The 26,686-nt window shown below is 41.7% G+C and overlaps 1 protein-coding gene across 4 annotated transcripts in view; it reads left to right on the forward strand.

The window, feature by feature from the left end:
- Positions 1 to 18,129: 18,129 nt before the first annotated feature.
- The window catches only part of TCERG1 (transcription elongation regulator 1), a 61,769-nt gene continuing 53,212 nt past the window's right edge, over positions 18,130 to 26,686 (forward strand). For 2 of the 4 annotated variants that reach the window (XR_006963388.1, XM_047086538.1), the window contains exons 1-2: positions 18,136 to 18,194; positions 24,965 to 25,190. Coding sequence is in view for 3 of the 4 variants with exons in the window: in XM_047086538.1 (XP_046942494.1) it covers positions 18,136 to 18,194; positions 24,965 to 25,190 (285 nt within the window). In the remaining variant the exon portion in view is untranslated. Of the gene's footprint in view, positions 18,195 to 18,716; positions 18,803 to 24,964; positions 25,191 to 26,686 lie in introns of those variants that run through there. The other 2 variants (XM_047086530.1, XM_047086521.1) reach the window with 2 other exon arrangements.

The raw sequence follows: 26,686 nt of genomic DNA on the forward strand, positions 1-26,686 counted from the left end.
GGAAGGACATGGGCTAACTCTTCCATTGGCTTTGCCTTCTTACATCAAGGATAAAATTCTTTCCCACAAGCCTTCCCTTCCTAAAGATTCCTCTTATATCTTTTGCTTTACAAATTTAGTTTGTCACTTGGGGTTGTTCACCTGAACAAAACTGATTGAGAGTGATGGTTGTTGGAGGGCCAGCCAACCATGTTTGCCACATGAGCCAATCAGACTCACTTGGTCAGGAATCTGAGCCAAGAAACCTGGCCTGGGTTTGCTGTTAGCACTCAAGCTGGTGATGAATGGACAACCAGAAGCTAAGTCAAGGCCATGGCACAGCAGGCTGTGTACAAGGTAAGGTTAAGACAAGAGAAAACCCTCTAGAGAGGGTGAGGAAGCCATTTCGGAGAGAAAGGAGAAAACAGCACCTGTGCTGAGGAGAGTGGAGCTGCCTTGAGGGCTAAATACTGCTCTTCAACTGCCTAGGTCCCTCGTTTCCTGGTTATGATTTCTGTTCCAGGTCACGGAGAATATAGCAGTTAGGACTCATTTGCCAGTAACAGAACAAACAAACAAGAAACTGTCCCAGCATGAAAGAGCAATTACTTATAAATGTACAGGAATTTCTTAAACTACCCAAGGTAGGAAGTTTGGCCTGTCCAGAAAATGCTAGAACTAGGTGACTTGTCTCTGACTCTTCCTCTGTGTTTCTGTGGAGTCAATTTCATTCTTATCTCTGCAGTAGAATGTCTCTGCTTGCTGGCCCTATGTTATCAAACATTCACCCACACCTTCTAAATTTGCCCTAAAGTTTTGGCCCCACAAAGAACCCAGGCGGTAGTCAGTACCTAGGTCCTAGTTTCAAATTCCCAGAGGAGAGAAGCTGAGAGGCCTAAGTTGGGTCAGATGACCAATATACCAAGTCTCTAAGCTTCAGGTCACAGCACTTGCAAGCATGGGACAGGGAGGAGGAACAGTGCTAGGAGAAAGGGGTCATTGACCCAGGCTGGAAAGATATCCCCAAAGTTATCCGTCATGATCTTCAAGATAGTGGTTTGCAAGGTTTCGGTGAAGATTGGCGCCCCAGGAGGACACTTAGCAATGTCAGGAAACATTTTTGGTTATCACAATTTAGGGGGTTCGGTGTTACCTGCATCTAATGGGCAGAGGCTAGGGATGTGGTTAAACACCCTAGGATGCTCCCACAACAAAAAATTATCTAGTCCCAAATGTCAATATTGCTGAGATTGAGAACCCCTGCCTCCCTTTTGATTCTAGTGACTGTTCTTTCAATCAAATGGAGTATCTGTACCCACAGAGAACAGAATAGGACTCGGACAGTATTTGTTGGACAGACAGTGAATGAAAACACCGTTCTAAGGGTGTGTGGATGCCATTTCTGCTGCTGATTACCTGGGTTCAGTGGGCATTCTTAGCGAAGGAGCCCACAAAGCCCACAAAGACTGTGAGGTTCTTGCCCTGGGTGGGGGGATTGTTAAACAAAAAGAGGAGACATACAAGCAGAAGACAGAACCATAAACACACACACACACACACACACACAGCCCTTGCAAGGGCTCAAAACACAAGCAGCAGCTGCCTAGCTGGTACCTGCTCCTCCCCACACACCATAAGGGAGAGCTGTAAATCCTTAAGTCCCAAACAGCTGCCAGTCAGGATCGGCGGTGTGTCTTTTTTTTCCCACACTAACTTGTCAGGCAGGAAGGGACAGGCTCCAGGCCACTGGGTTTCTTTTTGGCTTAGGCAATACAACATCTGCTTTCATTTCCTGAGAAGTGTTGTCAGCCTGAAATTTAAAAATAAAAATAAAAATAAAAATTCTATAAATGGTACAGAGCAGAGAAGCCTTTAGGAACAAGGAGAAGAAAGATTTTGTAAACCTGGACATTTTCCTGAAATTCCTGATAAACCCGCATCTGCTATTTGGCAAAGTTTTCTGGAGGTTTCCCAGCATAAACTTTAGAGAGTAGATAACTCAGGGTCTCTGCTGCCCTCTAGTGGCAATAATGAAGACTAGCAGGGGGTTCAGAGAAGGAGAGAGGCTTTTCAGTACATTGCTTTATTACTTCATCTAATTTCTCAGTAGGTATTTACTGAGCTTATCCTCTGTGCAGACACCGGGCTAGGCATTAAATCCAGTAGTGAGGAATACACCCTGTTCTCATGCGATGTACATTCTAGCAAAGCGGATAGACTGTGTATGTGGCAACACATAAGAAATATTTTAAGGTTGTTCAAAGTACTCTGAAAATAATTACCAGGGAAACAGGGGAGAAGGAACACTTTAAGATTGGATGGGCTGGGAAGGTGACATGTGAGCTGAGACTGGAAGGGAGACAAAGCTGGCAGTGCTGAGAACAGGACCAAAGGCTTTCCAGGCAGATCAAGGAGGGGGTGTCAATTCTGGACACAGGAAAGAGCTTGGCGGGTCCTGAATCCAGGGCGGAGCAGGGGACAGAGTGGAGGAAAGACCAGGTCATGAAGGGACCCTGCGGTCTGCAAAGGAACTTGAATTTTATTCAGAGTAAATCTTACTCTGTAGAGGAAGCTATTGAAGTTTGCTATTTTTGTTTTTAAAAGATTATTCTTTATGATGCAACATATTTGCTACAGGGTATCAATACAGATGTTTCCAGAAGTACGAGAAAGTTCACAAAGGTGCATACGTTAAACAAGTAAGTAAGCATCTAATAGGTAAATATACTTTGTCTCGCGTGTGTGGTTAAAGGAAGGGGACAGGACTGGGATGCCGAGCCAGATGGGGCCGTGCGGGAGTCACGCTGGGCCGGAGCGACCGTGTGGAGATGGACAGAAACGGAGGCCGGGAGGTGCCTGTGGGAGCTGCACCTTCAGGACCTGGGGACTGGCCGCAGATGGAAGATGGTGATAGAGAGAGCTGCCAAGGGCAAGAAAATCAGGTCTGACACGCGGCTGAAGAGAAGTGGCGTTTGCAGTCTCCGACCCTGGCTCCTTGCGGGCCAGCAGGCAAGGGCTGTACACGTGTGTGCTTTGCTCTCTTTCCTTCGCCTCAGTCTGGGTGATTGTACCCGACAGTTCCCGGGGAGGCATCCCTCATAAAAATGGCCGTAAAGCCTTTTGCTAATATGAAGCCTCCCATAAATGTCAGGGGATGAGAATTATAGCCCCGCAGCCTCATAAAAGAGAGAGCGTGTCGTGGCTTGAGGAAGCCACAGCGACTGTGAGGGCACCAAGCTGTCTTTCCAAGCTGTATTTTAGTTTCGGGGGAGATATGACCGGAGGAAGCGGAGTACTAGTGAGGCCACAGCGGCTCCCAGCCCTTCTTGAAAGGCCCAGTTATCAAACCTGTCAGCAAAGCTTCTCTGCACCCGGCCAGGGCTTCTTCAAGGTGAAGCAGAACATGTTCTTAACTGCTTCTTACTTGGAACGAATTAGTCTGAACAGAGAGTTAATGTTACTACCAGCTCTTTGTAACTATTCTTACTAACTCAGCTGGGAGGAGTAGGAGTATTAGGGAATCTGGCCTCAGGCAGCCTCTGATTCTGGGGAATAAACAACATACTGTTTCCCGCCTCTTCCAGTCCTTGACCCACCTGTCAGCTAATTAGTGCATGTTACCCAGGTGTTTTCCTGCCCTGAGCCGCTGCCCTGCTCACCATCTGCCTGACAATCCTTTGATGTACCCCATATGTCTAACAGCCACGACCCTAGTGCCCTTTATTTCTCCTCTTTTATTTCTCTCTCTTTGCTCTGTGTTCAACATACGGCTCAACATCGCTGGGATCAGATGATAAGCGTGGCAATTGTGCTGAGGGCCTGGAAACTGGGCTCAGGGGCCTAGAAACAGGATCTGAAGGCCCCTCTCAGAAGGAGCTACTCAGAGCTGACTGCCAGCTGGATGAGTAACTTCGGGGAGCACATACACGCTGAAAAAGTCACATAAAAACAATGGTAGCTGACGTCTATACTGAGGCCTGACTGCGCGCCAGGCACCTGCCCCGATGGCCTTAACTCAGGTGGGCCTTATAATAACCTTAGGCGGTGAGTACAACTGCTATTTTCATTTTCATAGGAGGAAGCTGGGGTCTGAGGAGGTGGCGACTTCTGCAGGGTGAGCGCTGGTAAGTGGTAGGACCCTTTTTCAATGCAAGTCTGATCTTGAAGTCTGTGCACTGCTCTGTCTCTGGCCCATCAGTTAGGATAACATGAGATTCCTAATGGCATGAGGGATATTCTGCTCTGCTGTTTTTTTGTTGAAGCCATGCTGCCTTTGTTTTTTTTTTTTCCCCTAACTTTCCCTCTACACATCTGTGTGTGCGCACACCCTCTCCCACCCTCCCACCCACACACGTCTTCACCTACATGCCCATCCCAACCCTTGGGCCCTAGTGGCATTTTGACATTGAATCAAAATTACACTGACATTATTATATGTTCACTGAGAAAGCTTTTTCAGGAGCAAACACCGCTAGCCCCCATAACTTCCAACAAACTCCAATACTAATAAAGCCCCCAAAACATCAATCAATTTGTGGGTCAACTTTCTATATTATGAAATATTTTTTTTTTACCATTTTTGCTATTGATTTTTCATTCACTAAGTTAATAATAAATAATAGACTAACAATACTGTCTTTCAGACAGAATTGAGTGTTCACTTAAATTTCAGAGGGAAGATTTTTTTTTTTTTAATTTTTTTTTTTCCTTCAACGTTTATTTATTTTTGGGACAGAGAGAGACAGAGCATGAACGGGGGAGGGGCAGAGAGAGAGGGAGACACAGAATCGGAAACAGGCTCCAGGCTCTGAGCCATCAGCCCAGAGCCTGACGCGGGGCTCGAACTCACGGACCGCGAGATCATGACCTGGCTGAAGTCGGACGCTTAACCGACTGCGCCACCCAGGCGCCCCTCAGAGGGAAGATTTGAATCAGCCAGCAGTTTTATCTATATCAAATTTTATCAATTTTTGTATTGTTTTCATGAGGGTCCTTCAGTGACTATTAGTTCTGCCAGACTGAACTTTTCCGAGACAAATTTTGCAAATCAGCACTTGAAGATTTGACCTTTGGGTCAGTTTTTAGTCAGCAACCATGTTTTGCCACACACAACCATAGCCGTTCTTAGGTTTAATTTGTGTTGGTTATTTTTTACCAGAAATATCCATTATGAACTGGACACTAGACTAATAGTTTATATTTATTTCTTGGTTACCTGTGAGAAAGTTGGGAGCATTTCATGCAACAGAGAGAGCTACATAAAACAGAGAGAAGGATCCAGGCATGGAGAGATAAATAAAGCAAGCGGAGATCAGGTAAAAAGAATAAAATTTAGGGGTGCCTGAGTGGCTCAGTTGATTAAGCACCCGACTTTTGATTTCAGCTCAGGTCATGATCTCACAGTTTGTGAGTTCGAGCCCCACGTCTGCACTGTTAGTGCAGAGCCGGCTTGGGCTCTGTCTCTGTCTCTGTCTCAGTCTCAAAAATAAATAAACATTAAAAAAGAATAAAAATTATATTTATAGTAATGGTAATAGGTATCGTTTATTGAGCACTTACTATGAGCCCTGTTCTAAACTCTTTAAATGGGCTTATATTCATTTCACCGTTACAATAACTCTTTGCAGAGATATAATTGTTATTTCCGGTTTATGATGGGGAAGCTTTGGCACAAAGACTGGAAGTGAATTATCCCAAAATACACAGCTGGCAGGAGGCAGATCCAGGATTCAAACCCAGGCAGCCTGCAGCAGAGAAGCCACGGTGGTCCTTGTGCCTTGATTGCTTACTTCTCAATATTGCAGCATCAAAATGTCCTCTAGAACAAAATGGTGCCATGAGTCAAAATGTCCTTCTTTCACCCCATGCTTTTTGGCCACCCAAAATGCCTCCCCACATTATCTGTGCCCAGTGTAGTCACATGCGTCTTACATAGGAGCTGGCCTGTCCTCAACGACAAGGAGCCCCCTGCCCACAGGGCTGGGTCTCTTGCCCCTCTCCCTCTGCTGGGCTCCCCAGGATCTGAGCTAATCCTTGCTGGAGGTCTTATCATCTGTGTTGCCAATTTTGTTTCTTAGTCTTCCTCCTTAGACCACCAGCTCCTTAAGGACAGGAGTTGGTTTGTTTCCATGTCCCTAGTGTAGGGCTAGTACACATTAGAAAGGCTGTGAAATTTCTCCAATGAGTGAGTGTGTCATTTCACTAATAGTGACTTCCACTAATAGTGATTTGCTTTGTTGTTTACTTTTTAGTGCAAATACTTTGGCCTAACAGGTTCTTCTGCATAAAGGGAGCTGTGACCTTTCATGACAGTCCTGGAAGCTTGCTAATTAAAAGCTCATGGAGTCTTGATGTTCTGGTGCAAGTGACTGGGCTGTGGGTAAATTATTTCTATTGTTTTCTATTTTGTTCTAAAAACCCTACAGTATCTGGTGATAACAGATTTCATTAGCAAGGGAATTTGAATATAGCAGAGTGAATCATAGTCTAAAACCAGAACAAGTCTGTTGAGAATATACATCTGTACTATACTGCATATATAGGTGTATATGTGTGTGTGTGTGTGTGTGTGTGTGTGTGTGTGTGTGTTAGTACTTAATACTTGATCTGTAAAGTTGGAGAAGTTATCCCTGTGTATTACCTAGGCTGTCCAAGTCAGAAATCTTAATGTTGCCTAAAACTGCCCACCTGTCCCACACTCAAATCCAACCCATCACTGAGTTTTGTTGATTCTATCTTTTATTTTTTTTAAGGTTTTATTTATTTATTTTGAGAGAGAGCGCGCCAGTGGGCGAGGGGCCGGGAGAGAGGGTTGGGAGAATCCCAAGCAGGCTCCAGGCTGTCAGCACAGAGTTCGACACAGGGCTCCATCTCAGAAACCGTAAGATCATGACGTCTGCTGAAACCAAGAGTTGGATGCTTAACTGACTGAGCCACCCTGGCGCCCTGATTCTTTTATTTTTTATTTTTATTTTTATTTTTTCAATGTTTATTTATTTTCCAGAGAGAAAGAGAGACACAGAGTGTGAGTGGGGAAGGGACAGAGAGAGAGAGGAGGACACAAAATCTGAAGCAGGCTCCAGGCTGTGAGCTGTCAGCACACAGAGCCCCACGCAGGGGCCGAACACGTGAACTGCGAGATCATGACAGGAGAGGAAGTTGGTTGCCCAATTGCCTGGCTCTGGATTCCATCTTTTAAATAGTTTCTGAACCTGCTCCCTCTTCTCCATCTCACTGTCATTGTTTCAGCTTAAAGCCCCATCGTGGTCAAAAACAAAAGCTTTCTAGGTCTCCCTGACTTCAAGCTTGCTGTGTTTCAACTCCTTATCTGCACTGTAATCCAAGCAATCATTTTAAGAAGCAGATCTGATCCTGTCACTCCCCACCTTGGAATTCTCAAATAATTTATCACCTGCAGAATAAAATAGAACCTCACGCACCTTTTCAGTCCTGCTGCCTGCCACTCCCCTATATGTTAGTCCTTCCGTCATGTAGTTCCTAAAATTACTTCCAAAACACTGTCCTTAATACATCCTTTCCTAGTCCTTTCTGCTGCCTCAGTTTCCACCTCCACAGCGCAGTCTCCCTCCAAATATAGTTGCCCCTTCTGTATTTCTGCCTGAGTTCCAAGCCGTATGGCATAAACGTTGGAAGCAAATGTAGTAGTGTGTCATTGCCTGAATAGGGCACTTACTGTAGGAGTTCGGGCCACTCAGTTAACCTTTGTAATGTCATCTGCAAAGCGGAGATGATAAGTCACAGCTGCGTTTCACTGTCATGAGGAGTTACGTGCGAAGTTCCATGTAAAATGCTTGCATGTAGTAATCACTCGGTAAATATTAGTCATTTGTCTTGGCTAAGATTTGGCTTATTTACCCCTTTTCTAGACTGTACTCCATGGACAATGAATCTTGCATCATTAGCAGCTATGATAGTTCCTCACACAAAATGAATGTTCATTACATGTTTGCTAAAGGGACAAATGAATGGATTTGCCAAATGGACAAGTTAATTATCTTCTGAATCCAAAATTAGAACCCTTGGTCTGATACATTTTGTGTAATGAAGAAGAGTTCAAGTAACTTCTAAAATGGTGAGTTATTACTTGAGCAATAAAACAGTGATTGCCTCAATCTGTCCTGACACTTGTGTGAAGCTTAATGAGACACTGCAGATGTTGAGTTTTATAAATTTTGAGAGACAGAGCTTTCTGTCAGATTTAACCAAGGAAGTAAAGTCGTAGAGACTTGGGTTCTAGTCCTGTGTCTGCCACTAACTGGATATATGACCACGACAAAGTTAATAATCTCTCAGGGTCTCTATTTCCTCATCCGTAGACAAAGAATGTTGGACCAGATGAGATTCCTTTCAGCTCTCCAGTAAACTCCTTTTGTAACTTCTCAGGTAGCAATGTAGGGAATTTGTATCTGACAGATAGTCTATAAAACAAGTGTAATATAACATATAATATAATAACAAGTGACAGATAGTCTTAAAACAAGTCTTAAATATTAACTTTCAACAAGGATTCCTGAGATGATGTTGTTTTAATTTTGAGGAACAAAATCTTAATAGTATGATTTTGGGGCTGGAATGAACCATAAAAGACAGGATTGTTGTTAATAAAAGAAAGAGAAGGGCTCCCTTTGGCCAATTCAGTAAAAGAAATAGTGTTTACTTTACACAGTGGATTTGGTGTACTGTTTGGATCAATAACCAAGATGTTGTAAATGTGTCATTGAGTATTCTGGGGACAAATCCAAAGGTTCTAGCAAAATGCATACACAGTGGACTTAGATCCAGGCATCTGTGTTAATAAAACCAAAGCTTGCAGATGACTAGGTGACTATTCCAGGACAAATCCAAATGAGGGTAATCTTAGGGAATGCGATTACCATTTAATAAGTGGAGGCCTAAGTAATCACATGGTATCCAATTGAGGAAAAATTGTGGAAACGAAACATAGATAGTTGTCTTAGTGCAGGTGTCCTCTACTCTGTGATTCATAGATCCCAGGTGGTCAATGGAACCATCTTAAGGGTCTACAAATTCATGAGCTTGTCAACCACTTATTGTCTGTTGACTGAATCAATCAATTATGTTAATGATAAAAATGACTTCCTTTCTGTTTGTTCCCTACAGAGCAGAATGGAAAAGAACACATTTCTTTTTAAAATGTCCTTCTAGGGGTGCCTGGGTGGCTCAGTCGGTTAAGTGTCCGACTTTGGCTCAGGTCATGATCTCATGGTTCGTGGGTTCGAGCCCTGTGTCGGGCCCTGTGCTGGCAGGTCAGAGCCTGGAGCCTGCTTCGGATTCTGTGTCTCCCTCTCTCTCTGCCCCTCCCCTGCTCACACTGTGTCTCTCTTTCTCTCTCAAAAATAAATAAACATTAAAAAAAATAAATAAAATGCCCTTCTAGTTAGGGAAGTAGGCTTTGGTACACATGAGAGGAAGAGCAGAGAGGTCCCCAATGCAAGAGCATACAGAGGTGGTCTAAATGGAAGGTATATCTCTATTTGGAATAGTGAATTATCAGTCTGTCATGACCCACTGTTATTAAAAATTCAAATCAAATAACTTACTGCCCTTGTTCTGCTTCCAATCTCATTGAGCTGTTTTCTGATAATTTCGCTGGCTCTGTAAGTTGGCCCACAGGGAGGACAGGGACATCTGGCTCACCTGACTATTATAATTCTCTGTAAATAAACTGGCATTCTGGTTTATGGAGATGGGTCTTTACGTGCTCACTTTAAAGTGAGTGTTTTGACTTTGGTTCTGGTCTTATTGTGCCAACAAAATCTGTTGGGGAGACTGCAAAGCTAGGAGTGCAATCCTTAACCACAAGTATTTCCCGAGATCAAGGGCATCTTGGGAGGACTCGGCACTTAGGTAGCCGAGACTTTTCTAGGGACATCTCTTTGCGTTACTTGCCCTCATCATTGGATAAGTGTCTCATCTCGTCTTCTCAGTTTGTAGATGGATAAATTAAGGTAAACATCATAATATGGCTGTGGTTCGTACCCTCTGTCCTTGGTTAGCACCAGTGAAAGCTAGTTGTCTGGAAGCTTATGACACATTTTGAAATCTTTTCATTTTGAAATAATTTTGGATTTACAGAAGAGACACAAAGTTACCACAGAGATACCCTAATGTTAACCTATTATGCAACCATAGTACATTTATCAAAACCAAAAGGTACAATTCTAACTGAACTACCAGCTTTATTCAAATCTCCTCAGTTGTTTTCCCGCAAGTGTCCTTTTTCTGTTCCAGGATGCAATCCAAGACACCACATTGCATTTAGTTGTTACATTTCCTCTGCTGCCTTAAAGCTGTGATAGTTTCTCAGTCCTTACCCTTCTGTCATGACTTACACACTTTTGGAGAATATCGGTCAGGTATTTTGTAGAATGCCCTTAATTGCTATTTGTTTAATGTTTCCTCAGGTTTAGACTGATGTTATGGATTTTGGGGAGGAATGCCACGGAGGTGAAGAGACCTCCTCATCACATCGTATCAGGGGTGCACACCTTCACTAAAGATATTAACCCTGAGCACTTGGTTGGGATCGTTTGTGCCATATTTCTTCACTCTAAGTGTAAACTCTGTTAGGTAGAGTCCCTAAGTTCAGCCTACACTCAAGGAGAAGAACATCAACCTCCACCTTTTGGAGGGAGGAGTCTCAAAGAATTCATTGGCATATCTTAAAACCACTAATATTTTATAAATTTTGGGTGGAGATATTTTGAGCCTATGCAGTATCTTGTTTGTCTTCACAGTTTCATCCACTAATTTAGGCATGCATCAGAAGAACTTGCCTGCAGCATGATTACTTTGGTATCCTAACGGTGATTTTCTGTTTTCCTCGTTGCTTCTACATTTATTAGAAACAATACTTTCAATGGATGTCAAAACTCCAGTGCGTTTTGTGACCTGGCATCTTTTCATCTGCCTCTTCAGCTTGGCTTCTGTGGCTAAATCCTTCTCTTGAGAATATCTTTTCTTCTAGAAGAGAGATTCACAGGTTTTTCCTTTTGTAGTGATCAGACTTTCGCTACGTTTTGGCATTTAAACAATATTATACATACCATCGTTATCAGCTTTCCAATGAAAAAGTCGGACAGGAGATTTCTGTTACCTCAATTTGTTTAATAGGATGCTCTTACTCTTTCTAATTTTATTTTTATTATTTTAGTATAGTTGTCATATAATGTTACATTAGTTTCAGGTGCATAACAAAGTGATTTGACAAGTTTATACATTATGCAAAGCTCACTATGATAAGTATAGTTACCATTATGACTACAGAGGAGACCTTACTCTTTACCTAATTTAGCGTGTGTTGGGATAGTTGGTATCATCAGTTTGCTTTTATTCTCTTATCTTTTGTCAGACTATAGACTAAAAATGTAAGCAGCTACACTTTGCTGTGTACCAGTTTAAACATTCTTTTATGTAGTTCCCTACATTTCATTGTTTCAAGGCTTAGACTATTTTCTTTGTTAGCGGAAAATTTCAACTATTAAAAAGTAGAGAGGATAGCATCATAATCTATCACTTCCCTATGACCCAGCTTCAACAGTTATCAAGATACAGTCAGCCCTGTTTCATCTATGGCCCTCTCTCCTGCCTTCTACTTCCCTACGCTTGTTTATTTTTTTATTTTTATTTTTTTATTAATTTTTTTAAGTTACATCCAAATTAGTTAGCATATAGTGCAACAATGAGATTTCTTAGTGCCCCTTACCCATTTAGCTCATCCCCCCTCCCACAACCCCTCCAGTAACCCTCAGTTTGTTCTCCATATTTATGAGTCTGTTCTGTTTTGTCCCCCTCCCTGTTTTTATATTATTTTTGTTTCCCTTCCCTTAGGTTCATCTGTTTTGTCTCTAAAAGTCCTCATATGAGTGAAGTCATATGATTTTTGTCTTTCTCTGACTGACTAATTTCACTTAGCATAATACCGTCCAGTTCCATCCATGTAGTTGCAAATGGCAAGATTTCATTCTTTTTGATTGCCGAGTAATACTCCATTGTGTGTGTGTGTGTGTGTGTGTGTGTGTGTGTGTGTGTGTATACCACATCTTCTTTATCCATTCATCCATCGATGGACATTTGGGCTCTTTCCATTATTTGGCTATTGTTGATAGTGCTGCTATAAACGTGGGGTGCATGTGTCCCTTCAAAACAGCACACCTGTATCCCTTGGATAAATGCCTAGTAGTTCAATTGCAGAGTCATAGGGTGAATTCTATTTTTAGTTTTTTGAGGAACCTCCATACTGTTTTCCAGAGTGGCTACACCAGCTTGCATTCCCATATGCGTGTTTATTTTGAAGTTAATTAATCCCAGTCATTACGTTATTTAATCTGAAAGTCTTCAGTTGGTATTATAACTTTTTTTGTGAGTCAATTAGAAATGATCATCAATTAATCAGTTTGCTCATTGACTGATTTATTGACTGGCACTGAGCTACATTCAAGAGAAATGAACTGAAAAAACATGAATTCATTCCCTAGTGTCTTGGAATCTAGATTCAATTGGACATTGAAGTTACTCTCTGAGCCAGCTTAGTTACTTCCTTTCTTAGTTACTTAACTTCCCTTTGTCCCAGTTTCTTGATATGTAAAAGGGGATAGTAATGATACCTTACTTAGATGATTGTTGGGGCGCCTGGGTGGCTCAGTCATTTGTGTCTCCAACTCTTGATTGCAGCTCAGGTCATGATCTCAGTGTTCATGGGATTGAGCCCCTACTGTCAGTGCAGAGCCTACTTGGGATTCTCTCCTTCCCTCTCCCTCTGCTGCTCCCCGCTCACACACACTCTCTCTCTCTGTCCCTCTCTTTCACTCTCTCGCAACATAAATAAATAAATAAACTTAAAAAAAAGAAGATTGTTGTGAAGAACAAATGGATAATCTATGGAAATTTGAGCGTCAAAAATTATTATTGATTTTAGTTAATTGAAAGGGAATGAATCTATTGACAACCCATGAGTCTATGTTAAACTTAAAGAAAGGAATTAGAAAAACACCCAATTTGTCTCTAGTTGAGTCGGCTATCAAAACACCTTTTTATTTTGAAAGTTCACAAATAAAGGGAAAGAATCACACATTTATCTACCTTTTTTTTTTTTCAACGTTTATTTATTTTTGGGACAGAGAGAGACAGAGCATGAACGGGGGAGGGGCAGAGAGAGAGGGAGACACAGAGTCGGAAACAGGCTCCAGGCTCTGAGCCATCAGCCCAGAGCCCGACGCGGGGCTCGAACTCACGGACCGCGAGATCGTGACCTGGCTGAAGTCGGACGCTTAACCGACTGCGCCACCCAGGCGCCCCTTATCTACCTTTTAAAATACACACTGAATTTTTGGGTAAGTAAATAGCTCCTCTTGTTCAGGGAAATCTCCAATTTGCAGAATTGTTAGGTAGTATACATAGAAGGTAACATATAATTAGAAACTCGTTATTTTGCCACCCCGAGGAAATATTGATTCAGGGAAAGATAAAACCATTAAACCGTTTAAATTAATGGTTGATAGGTAGGATTACCGTTCATCCAATTTTGCCCAAAATAGTCCTGGTTTCTGACCAGAGTCCAGGTGTAACTATTAATAGTGCAGATAGTACACTGGTTACGGTGGAAGGATAGAGCTGTCACTGCTGTAACCCAGTGTCACTCTCAGCATCATTAAGGGTGGGATAATCAGATATGCCTGTATTTCTGGGTGTGTTATAACTGAAATAAACAGCACTACTTATGAAGTTCTTTTCATAAAAATGTTCAACTTATATCTAACCAAGTCTTCGGATCTAAGTTCCAGCTTCCAGAAATACAAGGGTTAGAGGAAACAATCAGAGAGATCCAGAGGGTGGAACTGGCCTGGTATCTTCAGCAAGTCAGTGTCCTGATAAAAGGAACTCTTGTAGGTTAAAAGTGACCTAAGCAACATAGCAACCAGATGCATTGCATGGTTCTGAATTGGATCTTGCTTTGGCCAAACCAGCTAAAAATGACATCTTAGAGACAGCTGGGGAAATGTGAATATAGACTTGGCATTACCCTTAATTTTGTTAGGTGTGAAAATGTTATATTTGATACATAGAAAACTATGTATTTTTTTCAGAGATACTGATGTATTTAGTGGTAGAATGTTATGATGTTTATAATTTAAAGTACTTCAGCGTTAAAAACAAAAAAAAGTTGACAGGAAAAGAAATAAGACAATATATGTAAAACATATCATATATACACTGCTCATTGTTACAATATGTAGTAACAAGTGATTGGAATGTTACAGAGACATGAGGGGTGTTACAGGAAAAGAATCTAAGAGGGGAAATAGCAGGAAGTCAGGTTTTCTCTCTGAACACTGCTTTCTGGAGAAGTAAGGTGGAAGTTGAGAGCTAAAAGATGACCCCTGGCGATGGCATTCAACTCTTGGGTAATCTCTTCCCCTTGAGCGTGAGCTGGATTTACCAATTTGCTTCTAGTGAACAGAATATGGGCAGCAGTGATGGAATTTCACTGCCAACATTAAGTTACAAAAAATCTGTCGCTTCTGTCTTGGGCATTCTGTCTCTTTCTCTTTTAGATTGCTTATGGTAGGAGAGGCAAATTGCCATGTTGTCATCAGCCCCATGGAGACATCCATGGGGGTGTCCTCAGTTTTTAAGAACCTGCAAGGAAGTGACACATGCCAACAACCAGATGAGAGCACTTAGAAGCAGATCCTTGAACTTCAGGTGAATCTTCCCCCTTGGCTGACAACCTGATTGCCGCCTCACAAGAGACCTCCAGCTAGAGGCTGAGCTTGGATTCCTGACCCATGGAAACTGTGAAATAAGAAATTTTGTTGCTCTAAGCTGTTAAATTCGGGGGCAACTTGTTGCCCAGATATAGACAACTAGACACAGATAAGAAAGAAAGCAGGGGTAAGCTACTATTCTTATTTGCTGCTCTGACCCACATGTTGATTTAGTATGATGTTTACTCTTCATAGAGTAATATTGTTCTAGTTTCTTGGCTGATAGCTCAATGTCTTCATGTAGACATGTGGAAAAAGCTGAAAATTATCTTGATTTTAACCGTTTAGGTAAAGCATCAGCTAGCAAAATGCCCCAAAGCAACTCAGTTAACAAATATTACTTATTGAGGCCTGTTCGTTGCTGCCTAGGCCATGGTAAATGGTCACTTATGAAACCTCATGGCAGCTCTTTTATTTTCCAAATAGAGAAGCTGAAGCTATGGAAAGTCAAGTAATTTGCCCAGGATTATGCTGCCAGTAATTCACAGAGCCAGGGCTAGAATCCTGATCTCATTTCATCAATCAGCTATCCATATTGCCTCTTAGGTAGCCAGCAGGTGTATCTCCATTACTGAGTTCTCTTCCATTGTTTCAAAGACCATTATTTCCCCCAACGAGGAATAATATAGCTGCACAGCCCAGTAGACAACACTGGCCTCTCGGGTGAATGAACACTCTGCTAGATGTTGGGGATTCAGTGAAGAAAATAGAGTCCTTTCAAAGTATTTCAGTCTAGAGGGAAGAGGCAGAAATGGTCTGTTAACTATGCTATCTTTCTGGTTTGGGTGGGATTTAGCAGTCCCCAGTTGGCTTTGGTGTGAGATACATCTGTGCTTGAAACCCTAGCTTCACTTTTTATTGGCTGTGTGAATGTCACTTTGCACAAGCTATGAAATCTCCGTGAGCCTTCATTTCTCCACATATAAACTGGTGACAATACGTCTGCCTGTAGGGCTGCTGAGGGGATTAACCATAGTGTATGCAAAGTACCTACGATAGGTTTAAGATAGGTGTTCAGAAATGCCTGATTCTGCATTGGAACCACGTTTCAAGAGTCACTTCTGCAGGATGACTTCATAGCCAAAACTTAAAGCCCTGATGATATTAACTAGTCTTAAACAAACACTGTCTCTTTACCTCAATTTGACAGACTAAGTTTCAGGCTCTGTAATTCAATTGTTGCCAATTTGGCAACGGTAGTATTTGCTGTTCTGTTCTGTGCAGCTATGCACGTTTTCAGTAACCTGAGTTATCATGCTTTGGCCACAGGGAACTGCATTTGGTCTCTTGCAAGATGCACTGAGCCCCTTTATATTTTCACATTGATTCAATAAAATGGCTCACTGTAGATGCAGCTCAGATGAGATATTTGCTGTATATTTTGTGTAACTGTTGAGTGCAAAATATGCAAATTTCAAGCTCATGTTTATGTGAATAAGCTATGGCAATGAAACAATGAAATACTTAAACATAAAATCATATACATATGATACATATATATAGGTATGCCTGCTCTACATATCTAAAAAAAAGATGATAAAATTAGATATAAATATCTTAATGTCTCTCTCTCTATAGATAGATATAAGTAATAAAACTATCAAATGATAAAACTTTCATTACAACTGCAGAGTGTTTCTTCCATTCATTCAAACTGACAGTTTGTTTTCATCTTTTATACATGCCACTGATTTGCTTTCTATAAGGTATCTATTTTGGGATGCTTTATTTCCCCTCAGCACTGGGGAATAGTTTGTCATGAGCCATCTATATCAGTATTATTCTCAGAATAGTTTGGCATGATTTGGGGATGTATGCTGCTACTGAAAAAGGGATCTAACTCCCACTCTTAGGCTCCAGTTTGTTTGAATGTCATATAGTTAGTGAAATTTTAAGCATTCTTTTCTTTAAAAAAAACCTTTCTTTTGATGTTTATTTATTTCTGAGAGACAGAGAGAGAGAGAGAGAGAGAGAGAGAGAGAGAGAACAAGTGGGGGAGGGGCAAAGATAGCAGGAGACAGAATCAGCAGGCTCCAGGCTCCAAGCTGTCAGCACAGGGCCCAACGCGGGCCTCAAACTCACAAATGGAGAGATCATGACCTGAGCTGAAGTTAGATGGTCAACCGACTGAGCCACCCAGGCACTCTGCATTCTTTTCCTTCACCAGTTGAAGCTGTGTTTAGCTCTTACTACATTAAAAACCATTTTTTTAATGTTTATTTTTTAGAGAGAGACAGAGAGAGAGAGAGAAAGAGAGAGAGGAGAGAGCCCTTATTACGCTCTGCCATTTGCGAGTTTGTGAAGTTACCTAAGTTCTCTGTGTCTCAGTTTCATGTATAAACTGTGGCTATTCACAGTGCCCACCTCTCAGTGTTTATGAGACTTAAAAGAGCTAGTACATGGAGAGTACTCAGGACAGTGCCTCGTACATGTGGTTAGGTCTGAGTAAAAATTATGTATTATTATTTTAATATTTTGAATTCCTTCATGATAGATAGGGCTCATCATCTTTATGCCTTTAATACCCTAGAGCCTACAGCTTTATTTAAAAATTTTCCATTTATTTATTTATTTATTTATTTATTTATTTATTTATTTATATTTTCCCTTTAATAAAAAGAGCAATAAACAGACTTCCTTCTGGGTACCAGGGTGTGCTGAATTCAGAGGGGCATGAAGGGCAGATGCTTTCTACTGTAAATTGCGCAGAGGTTTGCCATCTCCTACTTGTCTTAATACGGCAACTTATAACACTCATCAGATGACGATACACTTTAGGAGACACTTTGGTAGTTAGTAATCTTTTATTAATAACGTGGCTATCAACGGGTGGTCGCTTAACACGCGATTCTGAAAAGCTGGGAAATAGCTGATTTCCACAGCAACTCTGTGATTGGCTTAGGTCCAATTCAGGTCGATTTTTGATTGGCTCTCGCAATGGAAAGGGTCTCTGCCTGAGCCACTATTACCCATATGTGGCCAACATGGCTCCACAATTGGCTTTCCTGGAAGCCGGCAGACACGTGGCTACCGCAGGCCCGGCAGTACGTGGGAGGACCTAATTTTGCTTACCGCGAGAGGGCGCCGGCGGCTTCTCGTTGCTCTAGTCTCATTTCCCATAAAGCCTCTGAGTAACCAATCACCTGGCTGTCTGGATACCGCTTTCAAAGTCGGCGGGCCATTTCGCCAATCGCAAGGCAGATACCTCCCTCAGCCTGAAGATTGATGGGAAGCTTCACCAATCATTTCATTGATCTCTGCGATCTCCCCCGCCCTCGCACGGGATTGACGATCCGACCGGCCAATCGGGGACGCTCAGTCGGCGGGTGGATGAACGCGGCCCTCTGTAATGGCGGAGCGTGGCGGGGACGGGGGGGACGGTGAGCGATTCAACCCGGGGGAGCTCAGGTAAGAGGTGCTGTCCTCCCTTACATTTCAGCACAGTGGGGCCCCAGGGGCTAGGCCTGCCGCGCGGAGATCCGCGGTCGGGGGGGTGGGCGGAGGAGCCGCAGCGGCTCGGGGCCAGGACCGCATGGGGTTGGCGAAGGGGGAAGGGGAAGGTGGCTTGAATGAGAGAGCCGAGCCGGGGCTGGGCCGCGGCCTCCTGTGCCCTCTCCGGGCGCGCCCTGCGGTTTTCCCTGGGCCCCAGCGCCCCTCGCGGCCTGCGGCCTGCGGGCCGGGTCCGGCGTTCCCGCCTTGGGGCCCCGCCTCAGCCTCGTGCCGCCTCCGCCTCGGCCCACCTCAACCTTCCTCCCGGCTCAGCTCCGCCGAGGGCCAGGCTTTCCCCCATCGACCCCTTCCACTCGCACTTAACTCCTCGGGATCCCTCGCCACTTCTGGCTCAGCCTTCCCCACGCCCTCCGCGGCCCTCGGGGGTCCCCACGTCTGTCCTGTTCCTTCTTCGCCTCATCGCTTCTTTTTCTGAACTTCCTGTGTGTTTTCTTCCTTTCTCTCTCATCCGTTTATGCCTCATGCCGCATTTGTGAATAACAGCAATAGCGACAGCCGTTTGTTTGGTACGTGTTTCTGTGTGCCTTTGGGGTAGTTGGCTATTGTCATTTTTGCAGGCCACAGACTAGAGCCCTCTTCAGTTAAGTTACTGGCCCATCGTACAGGTGAGGAAACTGAACCTCGTAGAGGTCGAGGAAGTAGGACAAGGTCGCATTGATGGAATTGTGGCTCCAGGAAGTGGCTTGAACCCAGGCAGTCAGGCTCCAGAGCTAGCAATCTGGATCGCTGTTCCATTCTCGTGCTTACGCCATTGCCCTAAAGAGTGCAGTGACCTTTCTTCCGTTGGTATCTTAGTGCCTATGGGATTTGTAATTAAGATCTGGTACAGTAAAAGTGTCTTGATAAAGTAAAATTCTTTAGTTTTAGTGGTTTTTGAGGAAAAGAGATACTGAGCTTTATGTATGTTTGGTACTTTTTTTTTTTCTGGATAAGGGAAAATGTCATTTCAGATGTTCAGCTCTCATTCTGAATTGTGCCATTGTCAGCATTTGAAAATGAAAAAGAGCAGTGTAGGTTATGAGGACTCTTTAGTATTGTCTGGAGCTCAAGATGAAATTGTAGAAAGAAATGGGTATTGTTACTCAAGTGTTCAGGAAAAAGTTGTCTTCTCAATTCTGAATTGTCACACAGAGAAATCCTTACTTGACAGGAGTAAAATCTTGTTTTCTTTCAGGGGCGAATTTCATATCCTTTAAACCCCATATGTACGTTAGTAATGAGTGATCAAAGTGCATTGTCAGGGTGGTTCAGTATTAGTGATGGAAAGTTTATTACTGATTGTGATCCCAAGGGAATAGTTACTTACCTCGTTATTGGGAACATTACTTTGCATTTTAGTACTTTACAGAGTAGCCTTTTAGACTTTGTTACTAGTAGTCTAGACATTGTTGTAAAAGTGATTTGAATAGGGTTCTAAATTAGGTGTTCTCTTGCAAATATTTTAGATCTTAGCCTCCTGGGTTGGAAATTGGTTCCAGAGCATATTGTAAAAACTTTTACTTATATGAAATAACTGATTATAGCATTTCTCATGGTGTAAGAGAAATTACCTGTTTATGTGGCTTCTTTGATGGTACAAATTGAGGCTTATTTTTGTATTTGTATTCTTTTTTTTTTTTTTTAATTTTTTTTTTCAACGTTTATTTATTTTTTGGGACAGAGAGAGACAGAGCATGAACGGGGGAGGGGCAGAGAGAGAGGGAGACACAGAATCGGAAACAGGCTCCAGGCTCCGAGCCATCAGCCCAGAGCCTGACGCGGGGCTCGAACTCACGGACCGCGAGATCGTGACCTGGCTGAAGTCGGACGCTTAACCGACTGCGCCACCCAGGCGCCCCAGTATTTGTATTCTTAATGTGTATCATGTTGTGTCTGCCATAGTGCCTGGCAAGGGAGGTGTTGGATGGGTATATGGTAAATAAAAGAATATAGGAGATTACAGATGGTTTACTTATGGACCTACATTTAGTGTGTGCTTTGTGACAGTCACTGACCTAGGTACCTGCTGGCAGGGGAGCCTTGAACCAGACCAAAAACTTTTGTCCTCAAGGAGCTTCCATGCTAATTAAGATTGATCTAAATTCTAAACTGAACTAACCTCATATCAAATGAGATCAACCTCCCAAGTGTGAAGAGACTTATTCAAGGTCACTGAGTAATTGGTAGGGTCTAGGTCTCCTCACAGTCTTACCACATAATTTGACTCCCATATATCATGATGTAGCATCTCTCTATTTTTGTCCTTCCTATTAAAGTATTTGCAGCATTGTCTTCACCACTGGGGAGATTGTATATCCTAGGGAGATACATTTGTTCTTGTAAAAAAAAAAAAAAAAGAGTCTTCTATTCTTGTAAGGAGCCTTCTGTTTTCCAAAAAGGTTAGAAGTGGTAGGGATGCAAATAACCTACAGTAGACAAAATTTATTTAGAGGTCCAAATGCCACCCGTCCCTTAATGGTTGAAGACCATTAAGAACCCTTTTGTAGAGTCGTATTTGTCTAGATCTTTTATCCAAGGCCTTTGTTTACCTGTTAATACTTTGTCTGATGACAAGGTACTTGGGAGTCTCAATTTCCTCAACTGTAAAATGGGAATAAGAATACACTGGTGCTACCACTAGCCAGCTGCCTTAAACAAGGTATTTTTCTGTGCCATAGTTTCCTTTGTAAAAATGGTGCCAAACTTACCTAACTGGTAAGTTTATGAGGATTGTGAGGACTACAAGAATTAGTACAAACACCGTCCATGTTACCGTGCTTGGTATATAGGAAGTACCCAGTTTACATGACCATTGCAAGAGTAATGCTTGAACAGTTACCGTCCTGGGCCCTGGGATGCAGCAGTATGCCAAAGAGGATCTTATATACTAGCGGGTGGAGAGAACCCAGAAGTAAACAAGTGAAAGATTTCTTCGTAACATGTATCATAATTGAAAACGCAAATTGGGTTAGGAGCCAGAGAGGGACTGGGTTTGGGGTGAGAAAAGAGTTTGAGGTAACATCTGAAGTGAGGCCGAATGAGAAGGAGCCAGTTATGTAGACATCTGGGGTAAAGCATGCCAGGCCGAGGGAACAAGTGCACAGGCTTCAAGGTAATGAACTTTTATTTAAAGTATTTGATCAAAAAATAGGTCGGTAGAGGTCAGGTTATATAGATTCTAATAATAGTAATTATAGTAATGTAGCTAACACTACAGTATAGCTAGCTTTCTCACATTAATACCGTTTAACACTTAATGCTGTTACACTAATGTTATGGCCACAGTAATAATAGCTCCTGCTTACAGGGGGCTTAAGTGTTAGGTGCTCTTCCAAGTACTTTATTAGTTCATTTACTCCAACTTGAAGTTTCTGGTGAGGTTGTTGGGATGCAACTGCGTGTACAGAGAGCTCAACACGTGTGCTATACATATCTGACATCAGAAGGTGGCACCTTTAGGCTGTTGATGGAGGAAATTCTGTGAATTTTGTCACCATTTTTAGTGGCAGACTTGAAAGTTAAGCTGTCTAGTCAAATTGACATTGCTTTTTGAAGTTGAGCACTGTGCTAGGTAATGATAATTTACTGGGTAGCATATGCTATCCTAAATGCTTCACAGGGATTATCTCCCTGAACAGTGAGATAGGAGATAGGTCTTATTTCTCTGCCCTGCTAATTTACATTAGTATACTAATACTGAGAATACTCAGGCTCAGAAATTATGTAACTAGCCTAACAACAAAAGGCAGAGTCCTGATTTGACTTTTTTGTGATTCAAAAGCCTCACCGCTTAACTTCAGCCTGTAACTAGGAAGTGAAAATCTAAAGAAAGAATTACTGTAAATTTTTCTGAAAAGGGAGAGGCAGATTCAAAGGAAATCAGAAGATTAAGGTACATTATTAACTTAAGACTGAAACACAGTATCTTTCCTTGGTGGTTCACTTTTTTTCTCCCCAGGGGTTAAGACTTTCCTGTCTGTCTTTAGGGAGTGTGTACAATATGAAGACTGATTATTTTGATCCCATCCTTACTTCTTTTTGCCGTCACCATTATTACTTCATACTTTGCAATCCCGAGTGCAGGATAATTTGCAAATTTGGTTAAATACTCTTGGAATAGTAGCTCTTGGATGTGTTTACAATCCTAGTGTTCTCATGGAAGTCATACTGGTTCTTAGGATTTTTTTGTGACAGAATTGAACTACAGTGTGGAAAATTTAGAGAAAGTTCAAAGGATAATCTTAAGCAGAGCATTGAAGGATGTAGGAAAGTTGGAAGAGCCTGGTGAGAAGAGAGTATGAAAATGATTATTTTCAGATATGCATAAGGAATGTAACTATTAATCTCATGGGCACAAAAATGTAAATTTCATATATAAAGAGAGTTATAGTAGCTTTTGAGAAGAATAAGGAAATTATATTAAAAATAATTTTTATAATGTGTATACCCTACTTGTAAGGTAACTCAGGTACAATAGTGCCTAAATATTGGCTTATTCAATGAATATTGAGACCTACTATGTGCTGGGAATATACAGGAGAGCAAGACAGAATTCCTGCTCTAGAGAGGCTTACATAAACAGCATGGTGTAGTGTTTAAGAACTGTTTGCCTGTGTTCAAATCCTGGTTTTACTGCTGAACCAGCTGTGAGGTCTTGGGCAAGTGATACTTCTCTGTGCCTTAGTGTCCTCATCTTTAAAATGAAGTTGATAATGCAGTTGACCCTTGAACAATGTGGAGGTTAGGGATGCTGTCCTACCCCCCACACTTTGAGAATTGAAATATAGCTTTTGACTTCCCCAAGACTTAACTATTAATAGCTTACTCTTGTCTGGGACCCCTTACCCATAACATAAGCAATTGATTAACATGTATTTTGTATGTTAAATGTATTATATACTGTATTCTTACAATAAAATAAGCTAGAGAAAAAATGTTAAATCACAAGGAAGAGAACATAATTTAGTACTGTACTGAATTTATTGAAAAAAATTCTCCTGTAAGTGGGCCCATGCAGCTCAAACCTGTTTTGTTCAAGGGTCACCTGTAGCATCCATCTCACGGTGTTAAGATGGTTAAATGAGGGGCACCTGGGTGGCTCAGTCGGTTAAGCGTCCGACTTTGGCTCAGGTCATGATCTCGCGGTCCGTGAGTTCGAGCCCTGCGTCGGGCTCTGTGCTGACAGCTCAGAGCCTGGAGCCTGTTTCAGATTCTGTGTCTCCCTCTCTCTGACCCTCCCCCGTTCATGCTCTGTGTCTCTCTCTGTCTCAAAAATCAATAAACGTTAAAAAAAAATTTTTTAAAAGAAAAAAGATGGTTAAATGACTTAAAAAGAGCTTAGAGCACTGCCTGATACATGGTAGCATAAAATATTTTTAAAAATTTTGTTTTTTAAAAAAAGCACTTGTGAGAGGAGATAGGTAATACCATTTATGTGATACTTCCTATCTGTTTAAATGCCATGGGAAAAATAAACCAGGGTGATGACCTAGAGGTTGAAGGATGGGATGGGGTTCAGTGTAGCGAAGGGCTTGTCCTTTAGTTAAAGAATATTCATGATCTCTTAAGCTGCTACCCCCCACCCCCTGTAAAAACTTTGTACTTGGAAGTAATTTCCAAAAGTTGCAAAAATGAAGTTAATACACTTAGGGTTAATATTTTACCTCTCTGCCTTATTATTTGCACGTATGCATGTTCTCTTTTACTCTGAACCATTTGAGGGTAAGATATAGTTAAGTGTCTGTTTTCTAAGAATGGACATACTCTCCTAATGATAAGTTATCAACTTCATAAATTTACACATATAACAGTACTTACTCTCCATATCCCAGCGTTGCCCATTACTTCACTATATCCTATTAGCATGTCTTCTCTCTAGTACCGAATCCAGTCTAGAGTTAGTATTGTGTTGTCATCTCTTTAGCGTCATTTAAAATCTACGACATTTCCACAGCCTTCCTTTGTCTTTTATGTATAACATTGACATTTGTGAAGAATACAGCCCTCATTCTCCCTTTTTAATGGAACATTCCTCATTTTGCATTTGTCTAATATTTCCTCATTATTAGATTGAGGTGCTCGGAATAGGTGATTGTGTATCCCTCTCAGTCACTTGGTGTCCATTTGTCCATTTACCTATCTATTTATTTATGAGAGAGAGATAGCGAGAGAGCGAGAGCGTGCTCGCATGAGCCGGGAGGGCAGAGGGAGAGGAAGAGAGAATCTGCAGGCTCCACATCCTGCGAGGAGGTGGACGTGGGGCTCCATCTCACTACCTTGAGATCATGACCTGAGCCAAAATCCAGAGTCCAAAGTTCAACTGACTGAGCCAGCCAGGTGCGCCCCCATTTATTCTTTTTAGGTGATAATAATTTTGATCACTTGGTCAGGGTGTTGCCCAGTTTCCCTAATATGTAGTTGATGTTTCTTCATCCTGCCCTGCAACTGAAAATAGCATGTGGGGAGACATTTTAAGACCATCAGATATCATCCTTATCCAGATTTCCTCCTGGATTTGGTGACCACTGATCATTCTTACTGATGCACTTTTTACCACGATGGTTGTGAAATGATGACTTTCCAGCTCCACTTGATCTTAAGGGCCTCTTAAGTTTGATTTTAATTAGAGATGAATAGCTATATTTTATATGTTTGAGAAGGAAAAATTTATACATTGCTTTCCCACACAGGATGGCTCAACAGCAGGCCTTGAGGTTCCGAGGCCCGGCTCCCCCACCAAATGCAGTGATGCGAGGCCCACCACCTCTCATGCGACCTCCTCCCCCTTTTGGTATGATGCGAGGCCCTCCACCACCACCTCGGCCCCCCTTTGGACGTCCTCCTTTTGATCCCAATATGCCGCCAATGCCTCCTCCAGGAGGGATTCCTCCACCAATGGGCCCTCCACACCTCCAGGTAAAGAATGTAGAAGTTGTCATTTGTTTGTCAGTGTCAGTATTGATACTGTGTATGAGTTTTGCTTAAAAACTTGTTCTTATTTCATTTATAGGAAAATGGGAGCTAAAGAGAACATCCATATGTAAATGTGTTGCTCCAAAAGCAGTAGTAACAACATAATTAGTATAGAAATTCTGAACGGGAATTTATTAGATGGTGAAAAACCATAGAAAAACATACATATAAAACTAGGAATCAGTAGGGTAGTTCTTACCTGCCTTATATCTTGAGAATTGTCTCTAGTAATCTGTCTTTATGGGAAACGAAGTTTGAAATATTAATACATAGAGTGGGGGGTAATATGTTTTCAATGATAAATGTTGCCAGTAAGTATTTAAATATTATGAAGTATTTGTATTTCTGAGCAGTTCTCCCAGGAAAATGATGCCTAGGATAGAATTTAGATTTTGTCTCCCTGGGGGAAAAGTAGGGTTATCTTACAATTTTAGAAATAGAATTATTGTGGGATTTCCTTAAATAAAAACTTTTCTGGTATTTTAACCTGAAGCATAATATTCTACTCTAGTTTATGTAGACTCAGTTATCTGTCTGAAATGATGTCCTGAAGGTATCAAGTCTCAAATGTCTACTTTTGAGAATGTATTCTTTTTGTTTGAGTATATATCTTTGTTTTCTTACTTTATCCAGTCTGCACACCCCTGAAACCAAATAAATACAGTGCTGTCATCTGCCCTCCATTTGCTTGGATAATCAAGAATGAACTTACTAAAAATAGAAAAGGGTAATGATGTAGCATTTAAGCGACGTTAACTCAGTGTAGATAGCGTTATATTTATGGAAGAGACACAAAATTTTAATATTTTGCTTAATAATTGTATTGCCTTCCAAGTAATGAATAGTTCGTACCCCCACCCTGAAACAAAATGTTAAATGCTTTTATATTTCCTTGAAGATTAGAAGAAATCACTTTTTGACCTACTGACTGTGGTATAACTTGTTATAGGTGGATTTTTTCTTATTTGTGCTTTCAAGAGTTAAATCTACTTGTAGAATATTGTGAATTGTAATGGACTGATGTAACCCTCTAATGGAAATAAATCAGATGTTGTAATGCGATACTTTCTAATGTTGTGAAGCTTTTCTTGTTCTCCGTGGATAATTGTGTGGTTTTACTTTAAATCCAAATGATTTCCAGCTAACGGTGCATGAGACCTATTTGGGGTGGTTATTTCAGAGAACATGGGTCTGTGTGCTGATGCTGGAAAGACATGAAACTGAATCCAGAAAAACCTGGAGTATGGAAAAGAAGACATTTTTAGGAAAAGGAAATGCATTTTCACATTATTATAGTGTCCATTGCATGACACAGAATAAGATGCTTTGAATAATTGAATTTTAATGTTACTCATAAATTATAGAGGAAATCTTTTTAGTTCCTTTTCAGAATCTGTTTTTAAATGTCAGGCCACTTTTCTGCTAAGATATAGCAGTTT

This window comes from Lynx rufus, unplaced genomic scaffold (assembly GCF_022079265.1).
Source record: "Lynx rufus isolate CCGP_SWC_20201006 ecotype Redwood Valley unplaced genomic scaffold, mLynRuf1.p SCAF_1, whole genome shotgun sequence".
NCBI classification, from domain to species: Eukaryota; Metazoa; Chordata; class Mammalia; order Carnivora; family Felidae; genus Lynx; species Lynx rufus.